The sequence below is a fragment of the Callithrix jacchus genome, chromosome 4, assembly GCF_049354715.1.
Source record: "Callithrix jacchus isolate 240 chromosome 4, calJac240_pri, whole genome shotgun sequence".
NCBI lineage: Eukaryota > Metazoa > Chordata > Mammalia > Primates > Cebidae > Callithrix > Callithrix jacchus.
Genome location: NC_133505.1, coordinates 85,013,831 through 85,041,151, shown reverse-complemented (window position 1 = coordinate 85,041,151; position 27,321 = coordinate 85,013,831). Strand labels below are relative to the sequence as shown.

The following is a 27,321-nucleotide window of genomic DNA, read 5'->3' as shown; positions in this document are numbered from 1 at the left end:
TTCTCACTAGAGTGCATGAGTTTTCACTCTTGTCTCCCCCTTGAGAACTGACTGTTAAAAGGAGCCTGACACCTTCCTTCCTTCTCTCTCTCACATCTTTCCTCTTACCAAGTGATGCCTGGCATGAGTGGCACCAGAAGCAGATCCCGGTGCCATGTTTCTTGTACAACCTGCAGAACCATGAATTAAATAAACCTCTTTGCTTTATAAATTACCCAGCCTCAGGTATTTCTTTATAGCAATCAAATGGACTAAGACACCCGCATTCTATGGACTCACCTTCTGTCTTGGGTTGGTCTTCTCATCAGCACTTTCCTCCCTCCTTGGGCTACTGAGCAATGCTAGCTTACTGTCCACTGAAAACTCCATCTAACTGGCTGGATACTCAATGCTATCTCTGTCCCTCATAAGGGACATAGGAAAGTTCCACTGGGAACTTTCCTATCTTTCTGAAATATCTACAGGTACTTGCCCTTCCCTCAGATGATCTTAATTTCTGATTCCAGATAAAAGAATGTCCAACTTGGAGTGTGCCTACAAATTCTTGTCTCTCCTCAAACTTCTCTATATCTTCAGCCATATAATTCTCCATTCCATCTTGACTCCAGAGAAAAAGTGAAGAAATTAACGAAGGAGAATTAGGGTAATTGTGTGTGTGTGTGTGTGTGTGTGTGTGTGTGTGACAGAGAGAGAGAGAGAGAGAGAAAGAGTACGCATAAGAATTAGCATTAAAAATAACAAACCAAAACCCTTTTAAAAGGTCAAGAGGTTCACTCAAGTGTTTACAAGAACTTTCAATGTTCTACACACCTCCTGAGGAATTAGAGATACACAGGTGACAAAATAAAGCCTCTAATTTGATACACTACAAAGTCTAATAGGAAGAGACAGAGCTTGCTTGCAAGTAACTTCAATTTGAAATTGGCATTAACAGAGGCATGCCTATAGAGCCAGGACCATCAAAGGGGAAAGTGCATGGGGAGGGCTAAAAAGCTACACCTGTGTGTAGGCAAAGTACAGAAGCACAGCAACGGAAACATAAAAAGAAGAAACACAAAAAGAACAGCTCCTAGGATGATGGGAAAAGAAAGTCTGTAGGTATTATAACAAAAGGTAGAAAGAAGGGATGATGAATGGCAAAAAAGGAGTTGCAAATGTGGGGGCCAGAGTTAGGAGGAAATAACCTACTTTCTCCTGGAATTAGAAATTGAGGTTTTCTGTATACTTGAAGCTCACCCTTCCAAACACAAATTTACCATTATATTTTATTTTAAACTACTTCTATGTAGAAATCTTTCTAAAATATACCACATATGTTTCTGCAGTGTAAAGCAGAGACATCAAAACAAAATATGCCAAATCTGATTTAATCTGTTCTAGACTAAAAATCCTCATGATGATCCATTTTTGTACTTTGATGTGGTATGCTGACATTCCCAGAGTCCATTCAAATATAAAAGTCTGCTGTTTTACATTATGCCAAACACAGTCTAAAACTATGCTTCTGGAATTCTCCAGTTCTGCCTAAAGAAGGGAGCTGTCACTTCTCAGAGCTTCCCATTGTGACTTCCCTCACTTGGGCTTTGACGACTTCTGCCTGTTTCATTAACAGTCCTCTGGGTGAGGTGGTCCTACAGGGTGGCCCTCTGCCATGTAGAATGTAGAATGAAGAGCCAATCACCTTTCAGTGGCTTTTCTGCTTGCTTCCAGGTCTCCTGCTCCATTTCACATGGTTCTAGAATTCTGATCTCTAAATAGAATTCTACAATAAACTTATCTTTAATAACATAGATTCTTCCTGCCACTTATTTAAGAAGCAGTAAAATAAAGCATGTCCTGTACAGCCTTTATGTTTTCCAGAGCAAACTTCTAACTACACTCTATTCCCCTTTCTCTTTGGCACGGTCATAAACTCTTGATTAGCTTTATTCTGATGTGGAAAATACAGAAACAGTATTTCTTTTGCATTCAATAAATAGCATACTATGTGCCAAGTGCTCTAACAGGAAATGTGAGAGAATGAAAAGATAAATAGAACAGGTCTCTGACCCTGAAGAACTAAGAACTCAAAGAACCTTGACTGTATTGAGGACAGGAGAAAGCATTCCACAAGCTACAGCACGGAGGGAGGTGGAAGAAAAAGTCTCTCAGTTTGGAGGGCAAAGGTGGAAGAGAGGGGAGAGGATAACCTTCATTAGGAATAGCAATGCCACTGGCTTTGAAGAAATGAGGCAATCTTACCAGATGCAATGCAAAGTGAGCACAATAAGGCAAAGGAAATAGCATGAGAAAGGGATAGAAAGTTGAGAGAAAAAGAAAAAAGAAGCCTGATTTTATATATATATATATATATATGGAAGTCTGGTATGCTGCTATATATATATAGTAGTCAAAAGAATAGAGAGAAAATGCTGCAAAGGTAGGTCAGAATCAGATCACATAGGGCCCAAAATGTCAGGCCTTGAAGCTGTAAGCTCTGAAAGGTCAGTGAAGTTTTTCTAGGTTTCTGAACCTAACACACAAGATTTAATCTTGTTAACAGAATGATTTTTTTCCTTTTAATGGAAAAAGAACTCAAAGGTGAATTATTAATCATTTCATTGTGCTAATTATCTCTTAGAACCAAGCTTACTATTAAAACATTGCTGTGGAATTAACTACAGGGTAGCCACTTGTCTTGCTCTCACACTACAGGAAATACATACAAATCGAAAAAAGCAGTCATCAAGTCTAAAACAAAGGGCAGAGTGGATATACAAATCAAATTCATTTTTTGACAAAAAAGAACAGGGAAAGCAACATCTGCTCCAATTCACAATAAATAGAAATTATTTAAGTCTTTTAACTTTCTACTGGCATCTTTTAAATGAGTAAAACTGTTTAGAATCTTAAAAAAATCACAAGCATTCGTCTACACCAATAACAGACTTAAAGAAAGCCAAATCAAGAGCGAACTGCCATTCGCAATTGCTACAAAAAGAATAAAATACCTTGGAATACAACTCACAAGGAACGTAAGGGACCTCTTCAAGGAGAACTACAAACCACTGCTCAACGAAATCAGAGAGGACACAAACAGATGGAGAAACATTCCATGTTCATGGTTAGGAAGAATTAATATCGTGAAAATGGCTATACTGCCCAAAGTAATTTACAGAATCAATGCTATCCCCATCAAGCTACCATTGACTTTCTTCACAGAACTGGAAAAAACCACCATGAACTTCATATGGAACCAAAAGAGAGCCCGCATAGCCAAGTCAATTCTAAGCAAAAAGAACACAGCGGGGGGCATCACACTACCGGATTTCAAACTCTACTACAAGGCTACAGTAATCAAAACAGCATGGTACTGGTACCAAAACAGAGATATAGACCAATGGAACAAAACAGAGGCACCGGAGGCAACACAACATACATACAACTATACAATCTTTGATAAACCTGACAAAAACAAGCAATGGGGCAAGGATTCCATGTTTAACAAATGGTGTTGGGAAAACTGGCTAGCCATGTGCAGAAAGCAGAAACAGGACCCCTTCCTGACACCTTACACTAAAATTAACTCCAGATGGATTAAAGACTTAAACATAAGACCTGGCACCATAAAAACCCTAGAAGGAAATCTAGGCAAAACTATCCAGGACATAGGAGTAGGCAAGGACTTCATGAACAAAACACCAAGAGCATTGGCAACAAAAGCCAAAATAGACAAATGGGACCTAATGAAACTCCACAGCTTCTGCACGGCAAAAGAAACAGTCACTAGAGTGGATCGGCAACCAACAGAATGGGAAAAAATTTTCGCAGTCTACCCATCTGACAAAGGGCTGATATCCAGAATTTACAAACAACTCAAGCAGATTTACAGGAAAAAAACAAACAAGCCCATTCAAAAGTGGGCAAAGGATATGAACAGATACTTTACGAAAGAAGACATATATGAGGCCAACAATCATATGAAAAAATGCTCATCGTCACTGGTCATCAGAGAGATGCAAATCAAAACCACATTGAGATACCATCTCACGCCAGTTAGAATGGCGATCATTAAAATATCTGGAGACAACAGATGCTGGAGAGGATGTGGAGAAAAAGGAACACTTTTACACTGTTGGTGGGAGTGTAAATTAGTTCAACCATTGTGGAAGACAGTGTGGCGATTCCTCAAGGCCTTAGAAATAGAAATTCCATTTGACCCAGCAATCCCATTACTGGGTATATATCCAAAAGACTATAAATCGTTCTACTATAAGGACACATGTACACGAATGTTCATTGCAGCACTGTTTACAATAGCAAAGACCTGGAATCAACCCAAATGCCCATTGATAATAGACTGGATTGGAAAAATGTGGCACATATACACCATGGAATATTATGCAGCAATCAGAAATGATGAGTTCGTGTCATTTGTAGGGACATGGATGAATCTGGAAAACATCATCCTCAGCAAACTGACACAAGAACAGAAAATGAAACACCGCATATTCTCACTCATAGGTGGGTGATGAAAAATGAGAACACATGGACAGAGAAAGGGGAGTACTAAACACTGGGGTCTATTGGGGGGAAAAGGGGAGGGCCAGTGGGAGGGGGAGGTGGGGAGGGATAGCCTGGGGAGAAATGCCAAATGTGGGTGAAGGGGAGAAGAAAAGCAAAGCACACTGCCATGTGTGTACCTACGCAACTGTCTTGCATGCTCTGCTCATGTACCCCAAGACCTATAATCCAATAAAAAAAAAAAAAAAAAGCCATCTTCCCAACTCAAGATATGCTGTTTTTTTGTCTAACTCTGATGACTTTCTTTGCCCTCATCCAAGTAGATATACATGCCTTCCCAACTTACCTACAGGATGAGTAAATTTAGGATTATATTCCATATGAGCCTGTGTTGTCCCAATTTTCTATGTTCATCTTTGTGCCCCAAGATTAAGAGCTGTTTGAGGGGACGAATCATGCCATATACTCATTTTGCATCCTGAATATGGCTGAACACTGGACAATAGAAGATATTCATAAATATATGGGAGTTGATTAACCCAACTAATTTCCAAAATATATATTCCCCAAAAACTCAATTCTGTTATTCATATGGTTTATCCAAGGTGTAAAAGAAAAATTTGAATTTCAGAGCTAGAAGAGATCTTTTAAAAAAGATAATCACAACTACTCACAAACGCTTCTTTAAAAAACATCAACATTATTAGTCATTAGGAAGATGCAAATCAAAACCACACAGATATCACTGCATTCCCTAAAAGTGCTATAATGAAAAAGACAAATAATCACAAATGTAGGAGAGGATGCAGTGAAACCGGAACACTTATACATCGCTACTGGGAAGGTAAAATGAAATGGCCACTTTGGAAAACAGTTTGGCAGGTCCTCAAAAACACAAAATATAAAATTACTATACAAACCACCAACTCCACTCCTACATATATACCCAAGAGAACTGAAAACATATGTTCATACAAAAACTTATACACAAATGTTCAGAGCAGCCTTATTCATAATAGCCAAAATGTTGAAATAACCCAAATATTCATCAACTGATAAATGGATACATAAACTCTGGTATACTCATACTACAGAATATTATTCAGTCATAAAAAGAAATAAAGTGCTAATACATTCTACAACATGAATGAACCTTAAAAACATTATGCCAAGTGAAAGATGCCAGACATCAAAGGTTTCATTTATAATTCTATTTACATGAAATGTCCAGAAGAGGTAAATCCATTGAGTCAGAAAGCAGATTAGTGCTTGCCAGAAGCTAGAGGGAGGTGAGAATGGGGAGTGACTACTAATGGGCATGAATAGGAGTGATAAAATAATTAGATTATTACACAACATAGTGAACATAAAAAAAGCCACTGGAAAATACAATTTTTAAAAGTTAATTTTATGGTATTGAATTATATCTCAATCAGGAAACAACAATAACAACACAACAAAAAACCTGAAGCCCAGAGAAGCCAAGTTTCTTGTCCAAAAACATAAATAAAGCTGATTAAAGGGCACTGCCAGAACCAGACTCCCAAGTCTCCCAACTTTCAGTACAGTACTCTAGCTCCACAATACACTCCTCTAGAAGTACGAGGACAATGGGTCCTGAGCTTGGAAGCAATGTAGACTTCAACTAGTCATTTAATAGCTTGTACCTTATCAGAAGAGGAAGCCAAATTAAATGATCTCTTCAGTTCCTTCCAGTTTTAAAGTAATCTGAGTCCTCTCAGATTGAGACCATTTCCTCTCTGATACTATAGATTAGAGTGGTGGTTCACAACCAGGGGCAAATTCTCCCCCAAGAGGACATTTGAGAATATCTGGAGACATTTTTGGTTGTCGCAACCAGGAGGAAGGGTGCTATAGCACCCAGTGGGTAAAAACCAGGTAAAATGCTCTGTATCTACAATATACAAGACAACCCCCTGCAACAACAAGCTGACCAGACCAAAATGTCAATAATGTCTCTGATAACAAATGCTGGTTTAGGGTATGATCAACTATGTTCAAGCTTTTCAAGGCAGTTCTACCTTAGAGTTAATAACCTCAGAGTGGCAGTTTTGAGATTACAGAGTGACTACAGACTGACACCATACTAGCACCAAACACATAGCAAATAGGTACCTTTAAACCCACAGTAATCAACCTCCACAAAGAGTCAAATATTCAAATGCTGACAGAAGTCATATAGTTAATAATGTAAAAGAATGAAGCCAGTAAACAACTAATAAACATTTAAAACTATTGTTTCCTTCCTTTCACACACACAAAAAACTTCTGCTGGTTCTCTTTCTTCATGAAACATAAATATATAGCCTTCTCAATATAATCTTACAGTTTTGTAGTTTTGAAAGACAGAGATGCTAAGAAAAACTTTCTATTATTCGAACAAAGAATATACAAGCTCAGTAACAAATGGCTCAGAGTTGGGAAATGGTAAAAATAATGGGGGGCTGGGTAGACACTAAAGATGCAGGCCCCAAGACAAGGGGCCATCATTACTCAGTTCTGGTGGATCCACGCCAAAATGCCATGATGCCATAATGGAGTGAGACACCAGGATCAAGTCATCTTCAGATGTCTTAAGAAGAATGGGATATCCAGGTGATGTCTGTGTATAAGAAAGATAGCTCCCGGTATTTAAAATATTGCTCAAAAGCATTTAAAATGGTGTGTTAACTCAAAAGAAGGTGTTTCACACTTGCAACCAGATTGTGACTGCCAGCCTACACTAACCTTAATAAACAATGACAGTCTGGGGTGTTCCTAAGGCTATAGTTCATCTAACTCAGGATCTATTATCTGATTATTTGAACATTTTTTTTCCTTAATTAAATCTTTATAGCTCATTTAAAGTTGAAAAAAATCACAAAAAATTAGAGAATTATTGCCAACTTAAATTTAAATGACACTCAATAATAACAATGGCTGCCACTTCATTAAGCTTCAACAACTTTACAAGTAGATTTTATGAGATCCAGAGAAGTAAAAAGACATGCTCAGTCACCTTGCCCATTAGAGTATCAGATTCATAATTCAAACCCAGTTTTTTCTGCCCCTAGAGACTACATTCTTTCTACCTATCACTACCTTTGTATCACACAAATTTCTTCTATCTACCAAGCTTATGAGGCTCTCTCTCTCTCAATAACTCACATATAAAGAATCTAATATTAGAGAGATAGTTGACAATAAACAAAGCACAATGATCTTGGAGCAATTAAGCTGGACAGATGAAGTATGCAAACAGCAGCTTCACTGACCACTCCTGCAGACCTCCTCCCTACCCGTGTGTGTTGACTGCATCTTTCCTTTTACAGATGGAGGCTGTCTACACTCCTCCAGACGCTTGATTCCCTCCCTTCCACCATAGCCCAACTCTGACCTCCCACTTTTTACTCCCTCTCTTGCACTGAATTCCCACAGCAGGCTGCAATACATTGGTAAACTCTTTCCAGTCACAAGAACACTTTTGTGCAGAGCGTAAAACAGGGAATAATCAGCCCAGGGAGAACATTTCTCCTAGGAATCTAGGGTTCAAGATATGAAAGATGAGGGCACACACCTCCACCTCAAACATTTGTCCCAGGAATCTAGGGTTCAAGATATGAAAGATGAGGGCACACACCTCCACCTCAACCATTTGTCCCCATGGATCTGTTGCCCAAAAGGCCCCAATATATTACATATCTCTGCCTATGACCATCTCTGGGTTACAGCCATCCTGGTCAACCTTTCTTTCCCCGTATTACCTATTTCCCTCCCATCCAGTCCTGCCCACTCCAATTCAACACATCAAGTGAGTTTCATTCAACTTTATCACACACAGCAAGAGAACCATATTTGAAGGAAATCATACATTTAGTTTCAGGGCATCTAACAAAACATTAAACAGTCTCTTCGGAGCACTGCCTATCCTCATTTCCTTTAACCTCTGAAGTCTTCCTCTGGGACACAGCCTATAGCCTATAGGAAGAAGACGGTACAGATCTGGCTATCTGAACCTTCTGGGTTCTATGACGAGGCAAGCTGTTTGAAGTTCGGATTTCTTACTCTTCTGAGAGGGATCAGGGTAAATATGAATGGCTACTATACCGAGTTACTTTAAGGAATACAAATAACAAACACAGCCCCCTAGTAGTACCTGCACATGTGAACGGTACTCTAATAATTATCATGAAATACTAGCTTTCAATTTTAAATCATTCTCCTTTTAGGTTTCGTCAGTCTATGAAGAAACAAAGCCATTGCTTTCACATGCTCTAAGGACATCGTGCCTACAATTATCAGCTCAGCAGCTAAGTGGGGTCCTCTGGAACCACTCCTTAGGAGTCCTGCACCATCCCCTCTCTTTATTATAGCTTGGGCTCAAACACTGTTAGCTTGAGTTCAAACACTGTCATTCACTTGCTGAAAAAACGCAACCCAGGTTCTCACCAGTCTCTGGTCAGGAGTTCTTCTGGTGGGCAATACGGGGCAATGTAAAGAGTACCAGGCACAAAATCAGAAGAAAGGGATTTGAATCTAGGTTTTACCACTGAGCTTAATAATCCTGGACATGCTACTTAATCACTCTGTGCCTCAACACTCTCATCTGTAAAATGAGTATAAGAAATCAGTTTACAGGGCAATTGTAAGGATGAAATAAAGTAAAAATTGTACTTCATTACTGGACACAGGGAAATAGTAATTGTTCGCCTGCCCTTTCAGTGTTCCAAGGCTCAGCACATCTCTTCCAAGCGTCTTTTTCCTTCTCCTGTCCCCAACATTTTTCTACAAAGCCCCCTTACTGCTCTTACCATCATCCACCTGCCCATTTGCCAGATCTGAAAGTGCCCAACTTAAGTTTCACAGGCATTAAAAATTCAGTGTTCAAATTCATAGTCAAGATCCTGGGAAATACCATTCATCTTCATTAAACACAGAAATCCTGGCCCTTTACCACCCCCCGACCCTCACCAAATTTGGGGTGACAGACATGTTTGCAGAGGATATCCATCAGTTCAACTTGATGTTTCATATTCCTATGCCCTGTTACTCACAGATTCAACATATTCTATATCAGTTACAAGAAACTGAAAGGCAGTGAAAATATGATCTGAATACATGAAGTCTAAGGCAGGGATGGCAAATATGTGGCATAAGCCCTGATCCTCCCTCTGGTGCCAGAGCAGGCATCAACAATCAATCACACTGTTTTCCTGCTGATCCCAGTCAAGGCTCCAAAAGCCCTCTCCCGACTCTCCAGGCAGCCACTATCCATCAGTCAGAGCTGTCATTTGGGATGAAATCTATATGCCATTTAGCAATCCTTAAATCAAGCCAGGGCTCTAAAAAAAACATGCACGGTATATTTGGTGTCTCTTAGATACTAGAATCCTCGGATGCTCAAGTCCTTTGTATTAAGTTGTTTAGTATTTGCATATAACCTATGTTAAACTTCCCATATAATTTAAATCATTGTAGATTATTTATAATATCTAATACAATGTAAATGCTATATAAATAGTTGTAATACTATATTATTTAGGGAAAGAAGACAGAAAAGGTCTGTACATGTTCAGTAGAGATGCAACTGTCCACTTTTTTCCTGAGTATTTTTGATCCAAAGGTGGGTAAATCCACAGATACTAAGGGCTGACTATATTATGTATAACAAAGAATAATGACTAAGTACATAGTAGTAAGCACCATTTAGGCGGTGAAAATATGATCTTAATGACTCATGTGCAACATGCCATGTACCTATAAAATAACTAAACATTACAGAACTCTAACTGAATGGCATATTTGGGGAATGGCCTGTGAATATTAAAATGTTCTTATAAGTAGAAAATGCTTTACACTTAAATTTACTAAAATTGCTCCTAAAATTTTATCTGTATGCATTCTTAGCTCAGTAAGTAGTATGTACTGTATACAAGTTTTGGATTGTTAAAGAGCTTATACAGTTCAAGGTCATCATGATATTTTCTTTACTGTTATACTGTTGTTACTACTACTGCTGAAGATAACGATATAGAAAAAATAGGTAACATGCACTGAGTTCTTACTATGTCATGCCCCTCGGCTAAATGCCTAATGCAAAATCATCCATTCATTGAAAGCTCATAAGAGTTTTTCTATGCATAGGATACCATTCCTATCCCATTTTTACAAATGAAGAGGCTGAGGCTACTTGCCTAAGGTCATGCCTCTCATCAGTGGCAGAGCTAGGATTTGGACTCCACCCCTGCCTTAACCATAACACTGCTTGCTCTCTAATGATAGATTTCCATAGCCAAGACAGAGGTAGGTGCATGGGTTAAATATAAACTGACTCCAGAATTAAAGAAATCAGTGCATACTCAACCCAAATATTTATTTTCCTTAGTAAGCAGTTTGTTTACCATAAAAGAACTGTGAAATCTAAACTCCCATCAATTGAGGGCCCAGGCTTATAAAGGTGGTCAATTCCCATTCGAAGAAACTGCACCAGTGAACATAATTATTAAAAGAAAACCAGTGACAGATAAGCAAAGTCTGTGATTTAAAATAAACCACACACACACACACACACACACACACAAACACAGAGCGAGAGAGAGAACCACTGAGCTTTAATACACATGGGAATGTTGTGAATGAAGAAGACCACACTCCCACACCTTGTACAACATGCAGAAGAAAAACAAGCTAACTCAAAAGCTATGCTTATTGTTGGTTTGGATTTTTTGTTTTTAATATTAGATTGGTATGTAGTAACAGCTGCTGACTTAAACTATATTTGCATTTACCAAATACCACTGAACTGACCAGTCAATCAAGTCACCTAATTGTGTGTCTTACTCTCACTCCTCCACTCTCAAAGCCACTAGACTGAAGATGACAAAAATCCATTTCAGATTTAGGCCACGACCCAGTAGAAAATGGAAAACACATCCCGAAGTAGTTAGAACCCCCTGCCCTTAGTCACACCCAACATTTCCTGTCTGCTTCGGAAGCTGGGAAGCAATGCTGCCAGAGGGCCCACCAAGACCCCACAAAAAAGCAGACATACCCTGCTGGACACCTCACTCTGCCCTTCCACTTCAGGGGCCAACTCCAGGAAACAAATCCTTGGAGTTCTGGCAAATACTGAGCCAGCTCAAAAGAGTTAGATGCCCTTGGGAATAAGCTGTCGATAGCAACAAAGGTGACCAACAAAATTGTTCCCAAATTGTCCCAGAGGCTGCGTCAGCCTAAAAGTGCCTAAGCGTGTAGGCCGGTGGGGCCCCATCCACCTGCACGCTGGCACCCAAGTTCAGCTTTCCATCCCACCACAAAGCTCTCATGAGCCAGAAGGGAAACATTCAATTAAGCGCTTTTCCAAGCTTTCTTTTTTAGAGTTAGGAAAAAAAAACAAATATAAAAGACATAACAATACTAACCCTTTAAATTACCACTGTCCAGTTCCTGAGAAACTAGCCAGTGCTGACAGCTGAAGTCAGATAAGCCCATTAAGAGAGGGAGATAGAAGAGAAACTGCACTGCCTTCAATTGGGCTGTGCAGTTTCTAGCTAGCACAGGCTTCTAATCTCCAGCTCCTCCCCTCCTGCCCTACTCCTCCCAGCCACCCCATTGCCCTCCCAAAAACTAAGCCATGGCACACACTCATCACTGTCTAAAAAACACTAAACAGAAAGGCTCACTGACCCGTTGTTCTTAAGCTAAAACTAGAAGGAGGACCCTCAAGTGACAACTGCATATAAACTGAAGTAAAACAGTCCCCACAAAAGTTGACAAGAATTTGCCATTTCAAGGAAGAAAAAAAAATTTCACTAAATTTTTAAGACTAACATCTTTTTTTCATCATAAATAAACAGTATAAAATAAAATTAATCACAGAAAAAAAATGAATACAGGAATGTGGCTTAAATAGGAACTTAATTTCTAACTAATTCTGCAGCTAAAATAATACCCATTTAAAGCAATTACTGCTGGAAAAAAAAAAAAAAACTCCTGAAGCCTAAAAGGATCTCCTGACTTTAGAGCTTGGAGGGTGATTTTTTAAAAAACTGATGTTTAGCAGATGAAATAATAATTTCTAGACCCCATTTTAAAAATATGCATTTCAAAATAAAATATTTTCATTGTTGGTGGTGATAATTTTGGGGTATTGTTTGTTTGTTCATTTGTTTGAGACAGGGTCTCACTTTGTCACTCAGGCTGGAGTGCAGTGGCCAATCTCACTGCAGACTTGACCTCCCGAGGTTCAAGTGCTCCTGGCTGCCACAGCTCCCCCAAGTAACTGGGACTACAGGCACATGTCACAGTGCCCTGCTAATTTTTATATTTTTTGTAGAGTTGGGGTCTTGCCATGTTGCCCAGGCTGGTCTTGAGCTCCTGAGTTCAAGAGATCTGCTTGCCTCAGCCTCCCAAAGCGCAAAGATTACAGGTGTTAGCCACGGCACCTGGCCCAAAAGAAAGTATTTTAAACTTTCATATATAATCATCAGTAAGTCATGCTAATTTCTACTTTAGATAATAGAAACATTCACTACAAATCTAGATTTTTTTTTCTATTCTGTCACCCGTTTCTAATTTGATAGAAAAAAACAATTCATTTAAGAACTTTTTACAAATCAAAGATGAAAAATAAGGAAGAAATATTGTTTACTTAATATCTCAAACTGTTTCCTACTGTCTGCTTAGTTTTTTTACCAATAGTTCTTTTCCTTTTCAATTTTTATTTAAAAAATTGAAAAACAGAAAAAAACAAGACTCACACCATCTTACATGAGTCTTTCTGCAATATGCAAACCATCTTGTTCTTCAAATTATAAATATATGTCAAAATTTAGTTTCCTCAACAATCAATGAAGTGAAAAGACAACCTACAGAATGGGAGAAAAGGTGCAAAATATGTGTCAACAGGGGATTAATATTCAAAATATACAAGGAACCCAAACAATAGCAACAAAATAAATAATCCAATTAAAATTGGGCAAGTGAACTAAACAGACAGCTCTCAAAAGAAGACATACAAATGGCCAACAAATAGATGAAAACATTCTTAACATCAGTAATCATCAGGAAAATGCAAATCAAAACCCTAATGAGATTTCATCTCACCCCAGTTAGAAATACCATTATCAAAAAGACAAAAAATAGCAAATGCTGGCGAAGTTGCAGAGAAAGGGGAACTCATGTACTGCTGGTGGGAAGCAGTATATTAGTACAGCATTTATAGTGAACAGTATGGAAGTTTCTCAAAAAACTACAGATGGAACTACCATTTGATCCAGCAATCCCACTACTGGGAATTTATCCAAAGGAAAGGAAATCGGTATTTCAAAAAGGTATCTGCACTCCCATATTTACTACAGCACTATTCACCATAGCTAAGACATGGAATCAATCTAAGTGTTGAACAGACTGATAATATGGTACAAAGAGACAATGGAATATTATTCAGCCACAAAATGAATAAAATCCTGTCACTTATAGCAACATGAATGCACCCAAGGACAGTACATTAAGTGAAATAAGCCAGGGACAGAAAGATAAATAAATGTTTTCAACTAGATAGAAGTAAGTTCTAGCATTCTAAAGCATTGTAAGATATTTCCAGATAGCTAGGAAAGATTCTGAATGTTCCCAACACAAAAAAATAATATTTGAGGGGACTGATAAGCCAATTACCCTGATTTGACCACTATACATTACATATACAAAAATATCACTAGATACGCCATAAATATGTATAATTATATGTCAACTAAAAAAACTTCTAATTCTTCTATTTTCTTAATAAAAACTTTGTATGCTACTTATAATGGGTAAAAGAATATTTGCAGAATTTGAAGTGTCATTCCAGAATATAAATCTTATCATAATGTTTCCTTCTAACAGCATATAATTTTTAAATGTTATCATATATGTTTTTCTTTGAATAACTGGATCAATGAGAATTTCAGGGAAATAAAACACCACCAATCTCTCTGCCCTTAAAGATATAGTTCTTAATAATCTCTATTTATTTTCTTCTTAATTGTAAGTGAAATACATTTTGATTTTCTTCTTTTTCTTTTTTTTTTTTTTTGAGACAGAGTTTCACTCTTGTTGCCCAGCCTAGAGTGCAATGGCGTGATCGCAGCTCACTGCAATCTCCACCTCCAAAGTTTAAGCAATTCTCCCACCTCCGCCTCCCAAGTACCTAGAATTACAGACACCTGCCATCATGCCCACCTAATATTTTGTATTTTTAGTAGGGACGGGGTTTCACTATGTTGGCCAAGCTCATCTCAAACTCCTGACCTCGTGATTCACCCTCCTCAGCCTCCCAAAGTGCTAGGATTATAGGCATGAGCCACCATACCTGGCCACATTTTGATTTTTGAATAAATTATTGTATATTGGCTAAAAAACATTTAGTTTCTTCAAACAGATTGAAATCCTTATTTAAAGTGTCCAAATACAAATGGGTTAACAGCTCCTAATTTCATAAAGGAGTCCATACCCTTGATTATATTTATAAGTTTAAATGTTACTGTAGAATGGATTAAAAGCACATCAAATTTGGGAAATACTAAAATGTACTAAAACTGAGATTAGATCTTTGCTTGGAATATTAATAATCCCATTTTCTAGCAAAAGACCTCATACATAGACTATAGTTCCATATACTTCAATATCTGCTGCTACCTTTAAGTGTCAAGAAATGCGGCCCAGTCATTTCAATTAAATGAGAAAAACGCCAACAATTAGTCTTTTTCTTTCAACCCTCATGTTGCATACTATTATAGGTTTAGTTGTGTCTCCCCCAAAAGATACTGAAGTCCTAACCCCCAGTACCTATGAATGTGACCTTATTTGGAAATAGGATGCTTGCAGATAATCAAGTTAAGATGACATCATTAGGGTAGGCTCTACTCAGTATGACTGTGTCCTTATAAAAACAGAACATTTGGGGACAAAGATAGATGGACAAAGGAAGAATGCCATATGAATGTGAGGCAGAGATGAGGGTAATACATCTACAAGCCAAGGAATGCCAAAGATCGCCAGCAAACCACCAGAAACTAGGAGAAAGACATGGAAAAGACTCTCCCTCACAGCCCTCAGAAGGAAGCAATCCACCAACTCCTTGATCTAAGGCTTCCAGCTTCCAGACTGTTGAGACAAATTTCTGTTATTTAAGCACCCCAGTTTTTGGTATTGTGTTAATGACAGCCCTAGAGAACTAATACACAAACTTTCTCACCCTTACCTTCCATCACAACCACATCCTCTCCTTGGGCCCCCAGCTTATTCCTGCTTCTTATCATGTGCGTGCTCCCAACTCTTCCCTAATTTCACTCCACACCCTCCTCTACGAATGTCCTTCAGCCCTGTTTCTGTTCAGTGAGTACCACTGGCATTTTGGATGGGGCAGTTCTCCATGCAGAGCTGTCCCACGCACTGCAGGATGTCAAGTACCCCTGATACTCTCATTCCCCCAGCATGCTACAAAGCCCACAGGGAGAACTTCTGCTCTAGCATCTCTAAAGCCACTTGCCCACCGGGGTTTGATTAAGGGTCCCTCCATGTACTGAGTATGATCATATGATCTTAATAAGCTCAGTTCACTTCAGTCTCTTCATCTGGAAAATGGAAATAAATATTAATAATTACCCTGCCATGTGTCAGTGAGGATCCAATGAACTAAAGATCCTAAAATGCCCAGGTATACTCTCATTAGCTCCATCTGTTACTGGAGTAACTTAGATATAAATGCCCAGTCCATTCTATATGATCACATCCTGACTTTAACTGCCTTAGAACTCTTTTCTAAGGTGCCCTTACACAGGGAAGTCTCACTGAATATTCATGGGGATGTAACACCTTACCTGATAATTGTGTGTATAAAATAGTTATAAATAACCCAAAGAGGGAGGTATACATTTTTTATAGTTGTAAACAGCAAGACAACTCTGAGCATAGTTTCCACGTGTTCCCCTTCCCTACCCACCCTCACTTTAAAGTTCTATCTGTTTTCCAACTTTGTTTCCAATTCCTTTGTATCTTTTTGCTCCTAGTGTGATGGTGGCTCTCCAACATCCTGGGATATACTGACATCTAGCTCATTTCACCCTGCCCCGTGGAAACATCTCCCAAGCCAGCATCAGTCCTTCACTCTCCTTGATTAAACAGTGTGCATCCCAAGTCTCCAAACTGAATGGAGACAGACAGCCCTGTTTTATGCCATAAGGGCAGAGTCCACGTCTGTTCTGACCACCACATACATCTAGCACCTAACATCACCTAATACAGAGTCTGGCTAAGTAAGTTTTCAGTGATTGTCTGATGAGTACATGAATCATTCAATGCATGAATGAATGCATTCGGGCATCAGGAATCTGGTTTCCTATGAAATCTCAGCTCTGCACTGACTGGACATAAAAGGCCTCTGGGAAAGTCACTTAATCTCTACACCTAAATTTCCTTTTCTTTAAAATTAGGTAGTTGGGTTTCACTAGAGATATCTTTAGGTTTCCCGCGAACTCTAACAGAGCCCAGGAACTTTAATGAGGAGTAAAAGACTTTATTCACTTTTTGATAAATGTTAGTCAAGGCAAGTAGGAAGGTAAAGATTCTTCTGAAATCACACAACCAGGGCTCCCCCACTGCCAGGCAGCTCCATGTTCCCTGAGAAATAAAAGGCTATAGGCAGCAGACAAGCTGCAGAAACTGAAGACAGACATCTGTGAGATGCTAAACACTACAGAGTTTGTCATCATGGGCTTCTTTCAGTCTTCTTTCTGGAGTCTAGCCGGTCCTACCCAAAGCTCCAAAGCTCCCCCTTTCCAGTTTGAGCAAGGTGGGCTCAAGAACTTTCTCCCAGGCTTCAAATCTAACTCAATTCCTCTCCCTGCCAACTGCCTAAGGCTCCCACATGCATATTTTGTGATTTCTGACACTCTTCTTTATCTGACATCCTGCATTGCATCTCACTGCCACCTATATTATTTTGATCTCTGGTAAGAATGTTCCTGCAAGAAGCATGCGTCCTTAGGTTACACTTTACTACCTTTCCTAACTTATGTCCCACCTGTAAATTCCTTGGAGACACAGATCACACCCTCTATTCTCTGGCTTCCCAGAAGACCAAGGACAGAGCTGGGCAAACAGAAGAGTCTTAGAAAGTACTTGTTGAATAAATAAATGAAATAATTGACTGATTGAGTAAATGAAATAATTGACTGATTTCAATGTTTTTAAAGTATAAAGTCCTATTAACATATTTCCTAGTCAAAGTTACTAAGACTTCCCCTATCAGGAATACATCCAGAAGAAATTAAATTGTAAAATGACCTTTCTATGAATATACTATTTTCTTAGAACTGAGAAAAACAATGTCCCTACAATACAATGTGAAGAAACAGCAACCTGGTCAGTTGAGTAAGTAATCAGATTTTCAGGTAACCGTAGCATAATAATGCTGCATTGTTTTTGTTTCCTAGTAAAAGCTGACTCCACCTGGAGCCAAGGAAGACAAAAGAGGAATATCTTTTGGTGTTAGCTGTTCCAACTGTTGAAGCTGGAGTGCCTAGGGGGAATCGGAATAAGATAGGATGGTTTTCTGTAAATAGATTATTTAAATCTATTAATGATTGAAATGGAGCATCTTTTTGGAAATCCTTGGGACTTACTTGGCTAAGTCTAATTCTGGTCACATTTCTTCCTTGGGGTTTAATAAACTTCAGCTAAAACCAAACTGACTCGAGAATCAAATTATTTGTTCTCCCATCCACTTGCTGGTCACAGTTGGGTACCAAATGAAACACTACCAACAGTCAACCCAACACTGCTGGAGAGAACATATCATGGCTATGCCACCAAAGCTTAATATAGCTTAATGCTACTGGCCCCATTAGCCTCGCTGGCCCAAGAATTGATCTAAACATCCTCATTAGTTCTTAGAAATAATTATTCTTGCATATGAACATAGCCTTAACATCACTAAAATTATGGCTATTACAGATAAACCGTGTGCTGATATGAGAGATAAAACTACAATTGGGGAGACTTAATGAATAACTGTGTATTGATAAAAGATACAACTGAGGAGACTCAACAAACAAGGATTTTCTAAAACCTTAGAAAGACTGGGTCTTCAAACAGCACCAACATTAATATACGTAATTAGTGTTTATAGTCTGTAAGTATGTGGTAACTGCGCATGTCTTCTAGGTCAAAAGAAACCACATCAGAACACATGCTATGAGGTACGGCATTGGGGGATCTGAGCCTTCACAGTAAAATGCTCAAGGAAAGAAATTCACTTTGAGACTAATAGATAAGTATATTGTTCGAGCAAAAGAAGCTGTTATAAGAATTCATCCACATTTACTCACCTGGCGAAGTCAAAATACATTAAAGCTAGAGTGCAATTCTGAGTTATTCATAAAAATCTTTCATTTTACAGAAGAGAAACTCAGGTAGATATGAGGCACCTTACCCATGCTTACACACTAAAACTTCAGGGCCTACGCTAAAACTTCAGTCTCTTAATTTTAGCTTCATGTGCAAAACACAAAACATTACATTTAAAAGTTAAAAAGGCACACAGCAGGCAGGCAATAAATATTTGCTAATGGCACTGAAAAAATAAGAATGTGGAGTTCCCAAAGTATCTCAATATACTACATACTAATAGAATAAGCCAAGTCATTACCTCGACTTTGTCTGACTTGCTTAACATAGTCTAGGCTTTATCTCTTATGGAAGGGATGATAAAAATCATCCCTTCCATAATTAATATAATGCTATAGGGAAAATTATTGAACCATGCAAGTCGGTGGTGAAACCAAGAGCTTTGTAGCACTCTTAGTATGCATTTTAATACAGGGATTTTAATACGGCACGCATTTTAATACAAGAAATGCATTTTAATACATCTACCCTTGGAAACAGTGCCAGTTTGCAAACACATCAAGTGTAGCTTCAGAGGGGAAATCTACAAAAGGCAGGGATGACTAAGCAACCCAAATAGCTAGAAACGCCAGAAACTGTCGGAAGTCTGAAGACCCCAACATGCCTGCACATAAGGATAAATTGGAATTTCCCATCTATTGTTTCTAGTGCAGATTGGGGTATGATCATGTTGGTTTCTTTTTAAATAAAAAACTTCAGTGGTTTACAAAGATTCTCAAACAGTATTTTATTCTATCCTCCATTCCACCCACTTAATAAATTTTGGGACAATATGACTAAGCTACTGAGCAGGCAATTGGCCAGACCAAACTTTAAGCAATCTACAATGCACTTTTTGATGTTACTTGATTACATATGTCACCAAGGAGGCTCGTAAACCTATAGTTCAACTCTTGGTTAAGGAAACGAGGTCTCAATAATCATGTAATAATCATGTGCTATGTGCCTTAATGGGCTGTCAAATACACTACTGAATTTTTACTTAAAGTCTGACATCTCTACCTATTTAACTTTCCTTCCTTTTAAAAAAAAAAAAAAATTCAAGAACATCCACCAAAGAGAATAACTAAAAACAATTAAATTTAAAAATCACAATTCATTCATCCCCAAGATAAAATTTACCACAGCATTACAGGTGGAAAAAAAAAGTGTGCATACATACACATTTACATAAAGAGGTAAAAATATTTATGGAACCCTAAGAAAAGAAAATGACAGTAAAAGCAAACAACCCTGGCACAACAGGACAAACCTGGTTTACCATTCTCTTTGCGCAGGTACAAAACTAAAGAAATGCAATTGCTGGCGGCGAAGGGAGGACGAAGATCAATTCCCACTTAAACTTGTTTCATTCAGAACCTAGGTTAACAAACCAAAGCAGCCGAAAAGGTACCCGTGCAAAACATAACCAGCCTGAAGGTCCCAAATAAGGAAGAACTAAACTAGGGAAAAGGGTACCCCCGAAGCTCTTGAACAACCCGTTCCCCAAATTTCCACGCCACACAACAGGAGCTGGGGGCTTCCCTCAGACACCATTTTCAGGCCGCGTTGTTTGCCTCTCAGGCCACGCAGGGTGGGCATTTGGGTGAGGCCAGGGTCCCCCATCCACCTTTCCTCCCCGCCCTTTTCATTGTTGTCGGAGTGTGATGGATCACCTGCCGCGCGCAGGCTCCAGCGGGCAGACGCGCTGAGCTCCAGGACGCGCAGTGACGAGCGCCGCGCGCCTCCCGCAGAACCCGCGCCCCGGGACCCCAACCCCTGCCCGCCCCCACCGCGCTCACCGCCACGAAGCCTGAGGAGGAGGCGATGAACACGCGGATGACCATCCTGTCAGTGAGCCCAGAACAGAACCCTTGCCTCCCCGGCTCCGGGCTGGCGCGGACACAGAGATGACCCCGGCTCTGAGCTGCCGCCGCCGCCGGGTAAAGCGCTGCCGTCGGGGAAGTTCGCTGGGATCTGGCTGGCTCCCTCTCGCCGGGCGTGCAGATAAAAGCCCAGCGCCGCCCGGCCGCAGGCTGAAGGGGAAGGAGAGAGAGGAGGGGGGGAGCCGGCTGCGGGGCGTGATGGGAGTTGTAGTTTGCGTCTCTCCCTGGAGCTGCTGGTGGACTGAGCTCCGCCAGCCGCCTCCTGATTGCGCTTCGATCCCGAACACGCGCAGGTAGCTGGAGGGGAGTCGCGAGCCGGGGAGAAGCTGTGAGCTGAGTTGGCAAGAATCCTGGCTTGACGAGGAAAAAGCAAACTAGGCAAAAGGGCTTGGTTCAAAGTCCAAGCTTGGGATCTGTACTGTGGTTTACTGGTTTGGAGCATCCACACCCAGAAATGCCAACAGCCACGATCGTGCAGCGGTCACACACTACCTCAGCTGCTGCTGGCTTACCTGGCAAGTCCAGCGACCTGAAGCAGGCGGGATCGGCGAGCCGGGTGCTCGGGAGGTGCGGGCGGTGGGCTTGGGCTCGCTTGTTTTTCCAGCAGCTCTGGAGATTGCAGAAAGGTGATTCTTTTGGGTAAATGAGACTTCTCTTTTCTGTAGACACTGTAAATTAGAAACCGAGATGGAAGCACAGCCGATATTTTATTTTTCTTAGCAAAACTGTAATTGTAGTAGGAAAAAATAAATTCCAAAAGAAATTGGAATCCTTCTATCAACACTGGAAATCAGGACTCCACCTGCCCCACCCCTACCCTACACAATGGCTTTGCTTCTGTGCACCTAATTTTTATACTTCAGCCAAATCTGAGCCTTTTTCAGAACCGCTGCACATTCCAGCGCAGTTTCCCAGGAGGATGCTATTAAATAAAAAGCTTTTATATAGTAGCTAATGTTTAGGAATAGTTTTTTAGCAAATGCTTGCTGTTTGACAGAAGCTCAAGCCTCTCTCACAGTTTTGTTGAAAGGAACCAGTTTTCCCTGCTGTACTGTATTTACTTTTTTCCTTTCAGCACGGGAGTTTAGCAGAGATCTGGGAACAATGTTAATTAAGTAAAAGTAAGAAATTAGATTATGAGGTCTCTGGCTCTTTGATAAATTTCTTGCACAAAGAGCAATCATTGTGAAGTACTTTTTACAGCACTAAATTATGAAATTAGTGCTCTAAATTCACAATTATGAATATTTCAAGTTTATAACCTTTCCTTTTACTCATCTTAAGCCATTTCTGTAGTAGGAATCTTTTTAAATTTCCTTCAGTAACAGAAGAGACAATCCTAATGGGACTTTCTTATTCGTGTTTAAAATTTTAAATAGAAATTTTGTTGTCTTTGTCTCTCAGCAAATGTACTTTGATTTTGCTACCATAAATGTGGAAATGAATGTTTATAAAATAGAAAATAATTTTCTTAAAAGTAGATACCACATTTCCTATATAAATGCAAGTCTTTAGGCTGGGCGCAGTGGCTCATGCCTGCAATTACAGCACTTAGGGAGGCTGAAGCCAGTGAATCACCTGAGGTCAGGAGTTTGAAAACAGCTTGACCAACACGGTGAAACCTCGTCTCTACTAAAGATACAAAAAATTAGCAGGGCATGGTAGCATGTGCCTGTGATCTCGGCTCCTTGGGAGGCTGAGGCAGGAGAATCACTTGAACTCGGGAGACCGAAGTTTCAGTGAGTCGAGATCACTCCACTGCACTCCAGCCTGGGTGACAGGGCAAGGCTCTGTCTTGAAAAAAAAAAAAAGGAAATCTTTATAAAAGTCAGTATTTTCTTCAGTTTGGAACTATTCAGCTATGAAGATACAGTTAAATTTAACTAATTGGAACCCAGAGCCTACTCTGAAAGGTACAAGAGTGGATAAAAACTTGAACAAGTCATTTTCTCAGTCAGCAAAGCACCTACTGTCCAGGAAAAAAAAAAGACAAATACAGAAATAGTGACAGAACAAGACACACTGTATCAATACAGTGTTGTATGGATGTAAAGGAAAAAGGTAGCCATTATAGAAGGTACTTTAAAGATGAGTAGAATTTCTGTCTGCAGATAGGGGGGATGCAGGGTGAGAATATTCAGTGTGTGAGAACAGTAAGGAGTTGGTTTTGCTTCAGAAAGAAATATTAAGGGACTAGTAGAGAACAATGCTGAAAAAGGAGGTTTGAATGAATGCCAACAAAGGACTTTCACTGATTTATCTGTTCAGCTCCTTGGGATTTTCTGGCATCTGATCCTAGAGGTTGTAAGGGTCCCCAAAGCCCTGTACATACAGCAGGACCTAAACGCCTGACCACAGCTATTGATCTAGGAGTGAGCACATGAGCCAAGCAAGACCAGGCAACATTTCTACCCTAAAGATTCAGAATTGGGACTGGGAAAACAAGAGAGCTTGAATTTGTGACATGGAAGCTCAGAGCTTCCAGCATGAGAATCAGAAAAGCTGAAGAAGCTAGTCAGTAGGAAGAGAACAATAGAAAATTGTAACAAAGAGTTGGATATAATAACTCTGAGATTTAGAAAGAGTCCTAACAATAATCTAAGGGTCCTCAAACTATGACCTGCATGTCAAATGCACGTGGCTGCCTGTTTTGTAAATAAAGTTTTACTGAAACACATTCCTCTTGTTGTCTATGGTAGGCTGACAGAGGTCCTATGGCCCACAAAGCCTAATACATTTACATCTGGCCTTTACAGAAAAAGTTTGCCAATCTCTAATCCTGTTAAACCTGTTCCTATATCCCTGCTCTTGAGGGCCGTGTAATATCTCTGATCTATAAGTTCCTCATCTTGCTTAACTGACATGAAATGGGTTTTGTTTCATGGAACCAAAAGTGCCCTGAGAAGTTCATAAGCATTCTGTGTACAAATGCATTCTGAGGAATAGAAGGATATACTAGAACTATACTTCAAGAAGAATCCTCTTATTTTTTCCACACTGAATGTAAAGGTTCACCTTTAGACCTTATAAGCAGGAGAAAATGTGTTAGCAATCCAGGAAAACAGCAAAGCCAGTATAGAGTTGAGACCCAGAGTTAGTAAACAAAGTGGAAGAGTAACTGAAAGCAAAATGCAATCTGAGATATAAGGTAGAGGTTCCAGATCAGCACCAGGTTATCAGACCACAGGGAGTATTAGATGCCAATCTGACAAATAAGGTCTACAGATAAAACGGGTAGCCGAAACTGAAAGATAAGACTCAGAAAATTGAGCAGGTCATTAGGCTTGAAGGAAGTGGCTCCTGTGTTGCCTAGGACTTTATCCCCTTTACAAGTCCTGACAGACCATATAGCTTGAATGTTTTAGTAGGGGTTCTTGACCATTTTTTTTGTGTGGGAGTAAGAGGAGGGCCAAGGACCCTTTGTAGTCTGATGAAATCTATGGTGCTTTCTCAAAAAAAAAGATATGTAAAATTTGATATAAGATTACAAAAGAAACTATATTGCAAAACAATTATCAAAACATTAAAATTTTGTTATGATAATATGTATGCTTCTTTATTAATATATTAAATATCAGGATCAAGTGCTGGATCAAATTGCCATCGTGATTTTGAAATAGTAATGGGAAAAGATAAAATTTTGAGGTACTTGCAATAATTGGAAAATACAAAAATGCCTGTGATTTCTACCGGTGACAAAGTCAGTGTTGCTGCTATTATAGTGGCTTATTAACTACATCCATAATTGAAGGAATTGGTAAATTTCTGTTAGAGTTTAGTGAAAAGCTAAAGATGTGATTTTTTTTCTCCTTCAAGTCCATGAACCCCCAAAATTCTATCAAGTCCCTTTAGGCAGAGGGTGAGGGGAGAGCCAAGAACCTCAGGTTAAGAAATCATGATGTGTGAATGTATTGAAATCTACAGAAGCCTATTATTTTGCCTAAGAAGAAGATACAGAAAGAGACAAGAAGGAGACATGGGGAGTCCCTTGGAGATCTCCTACATTTAAAAATTGGAAGAAGAACAAGGAATTAAAAATAGCAGAGGAGCAATCAGAATAGTACAAAACTGAAAGGGTATACTGTCACAGAAACCAAGAGAAGAATTTTAAGTTTCAATATGTAAAGACTATCTAAGAATGTTAGCCTGAAAGTCAAGAAAGATTATATTGAAAATAGACACTTTTCTTGGTCAAATTTCATCACTTCCATAAGCCTCAAGATTCTTGTCTATAAAATGAGTATAAATAATGGCTATCAATCAATATTCTAATGATATAGTGCCTGTCAACCCACAGCCCTTCTAAAGGAAACTTTCAGGCTACCTGGTCACAAATATTGAGAATATTTGGACCACATTTGTGTACTTCCCACGGTATGACCTATTGCAGCTTGAAAGTAATTTACAACATATGTGACCAAGTTTGAAAATACATGCTGGTCCTTCAAATTCCTCTTTTAGGAATTTATAATTAGAAAATTTAAAGATTAAGGCAGTTAGCAATAGAATAAGGAGGGATGGTATGAGGCTGGGATAAGTTTGGGATGACAGGTTTTAAGCAAGTTGAGGCAATGAGGGGATTGAAATGAGTAAATAGAGGAAGCCAGTCTGTGGCCAGAGGGAGTGGAGTCACTAGTGAGAAGCTGAGACACTAAAAGGAGGCTGACAGCTGTGTGGCTTCCAGTCTCAGTGTTCATAAATCCAAGGCTTCCATGGCTCCCTCTCATGAGATGATGTTTCATAATCCCTCTCCTTTATCTTGAGCTAGTTTAAGTGGGTCTATTTTCTAACAATTATTAAATCCTGACCAGAATACCCATGTAAAGCATGGGTAGTAAGTCATGCTTTTTTAGGAGTCAGGCAGATGACATTGATTAGAGAGGTGAGGAAGATCCAAGTACACATATATTCACTTTGTGCAAAGGGTGGGCACCTCTCATTTACATTTTTGTCTGAAGTATTCTGATTTTTTTAATGTTGGCTTGATTTTTAAAACCCGAGCCCGGCTCACGCCTGTAATCCCAGCACTTTGGGAGGCCGAGGAGGGTGGATCACAAGGTCAAGAGATTGAGACCATCCAGGTCAACATGGTGAAACCCTGTCTCTACTAAAAATACAAAAAATTAGCTGGGCATGGTGGCGCGTGCCTGTAATCCCAGCTACTCAGGAGGCTGAGGCAGGAGAATTGCCTGAGCCCAGGAGGCGGAGGTTGCGGTGAGCCGAGATTGCGCCATTGCACTCCAGCCTGGGTAACAAGAGCGAAACTCCTTCGCAAAAAAAAAAAAAAAAAAAAAAAAAAAACCGAGCCCACTAAACTCAGGTTTGCTCACTAAACTCACTATCTACAGGCACAGCCCTAAAGTCCTCCAGGTTTCTCTCCAGTGTAAAGCACTGAGCCCAGGGTTTGGCACCCAATAAATCCACAAAAAATCATTAGTTGTTATTATGGTAATAGTTGATTATCATTACTGGCCATTGTGAGAGCATGTCCAGTAGAGGGGTGGAGACAGAAGAAGCCAGACTGCAGTATCTTGAGAACTGGAACCTGATGAGGTAGTAGAGGCAATGATACATCCTTCATCTCTCCTCTTTGGAAGTTTGTTGGTAGAGGGAGAAAGGGCAGAAGCTATAGAGGGAATCAGGGAACACAAATATCCTTCATTAAGGCTTATCTACAGATTAAAGAGTTGTTTTTAAACAGTTTGAAGTCTCAACTGTCCCGATTTTATTTTTATTTATTTACTTATTTAGAGACAGAGTGTTGCTATGTTGCCAAGGCTGTTCTTGAACTCCTGGCCTCAAGTGGTTCTCCTGCCTCAGCTTCCCATAGTGCTAGGATTACAGGTGTTAGCCAGCACACCTGGCCCAGATTTTAAATTTAGAATGGAATTAAATCTGACTGATAATTTTATTCTGTTAGGGCTGCCCTGTTCTTAACAGATCTTAAACTAATATTATCTGGCTTCCCAAAGATTTAACTTTTTAAGGGACTTTACAGTACCCACACCATGCTTGTCACAAACCCTTTCCTATTCCAAGTGGTTGCTCCTTCAAAGCTGAGTCAGCACTTTTGGCTGTTAGTGGGTGACAGATTTGTGGGAGAGGATGTTAAGGGAAGCGGTAGATCAGAGGGATTAAAGAATGGGGAGCCTTACCTGGATAAATGTCACAGCTATATGACACTGTATGGCACCTGGTTTAACTTGCCAATACCTCATCTTCCTTACTGTCCTAGTCGTTGCAGGGCTTAGTAGAGATGATGTATGTACAGTGCTTTTTGACACCATGCGTGGCACATAGTTAAGACTCAATAAATGTTAGCTATTATTAATCCTGCGAAATAAATCAGGGAAGGCCCTGCATTTACACAAAGCATATAAACCCTATAAATATTTGTTTCACGTGTGTGATTTCAACTTCCTAAATAACAAGTATCTGGTTTTGAGTAAGCCTCTTTATACAGTGCCATGTTCAATTAAAGTACTTAACAAAATCTTTTTGATGT

General features: G+C 39.5%; 1 protein-coding gene across 23 annotated transcripts in view; it reads right to left on the bottom strand.

Moving 5' to 3' along the window:
• Positions 1-27,321, bottom strand: part of SH3BGRL2 (SH3 domain binding glutamate rich protein like 2) — a 156,591-nt gene that overhangs the window by 44,095 nt on the left and 85,175 nt on the right. For 10 of the 23 annotated variants that reach the window (XR_013534343.1, XR_013534347.1, XR_013534344.1 and 7 more), the window contains exons 3-4: positions 21,329-21,484; positions 20,733-20,966 (exon numbers count right to left, since the gene is read on the bottom strand). Coding sequence is in view for 10 of the 23 variants with exons in the window: in XM_078369606.1 (XP_078225732.1) it covers positions 20,733-20,966; positions 21,329-21,484 (390 nt within the window). In the remaining 13 variants the exon portion in view is untranslated. Of the gene's footprint in view, positions 1-20,606; positions 21,485-27,321 lie in introns of those variants that run through there. The other 13 variants (XM_078369602.1, XM_078369603.1, XM_017971626.4 and 10 more) reach the window with 4 other exon arrangements.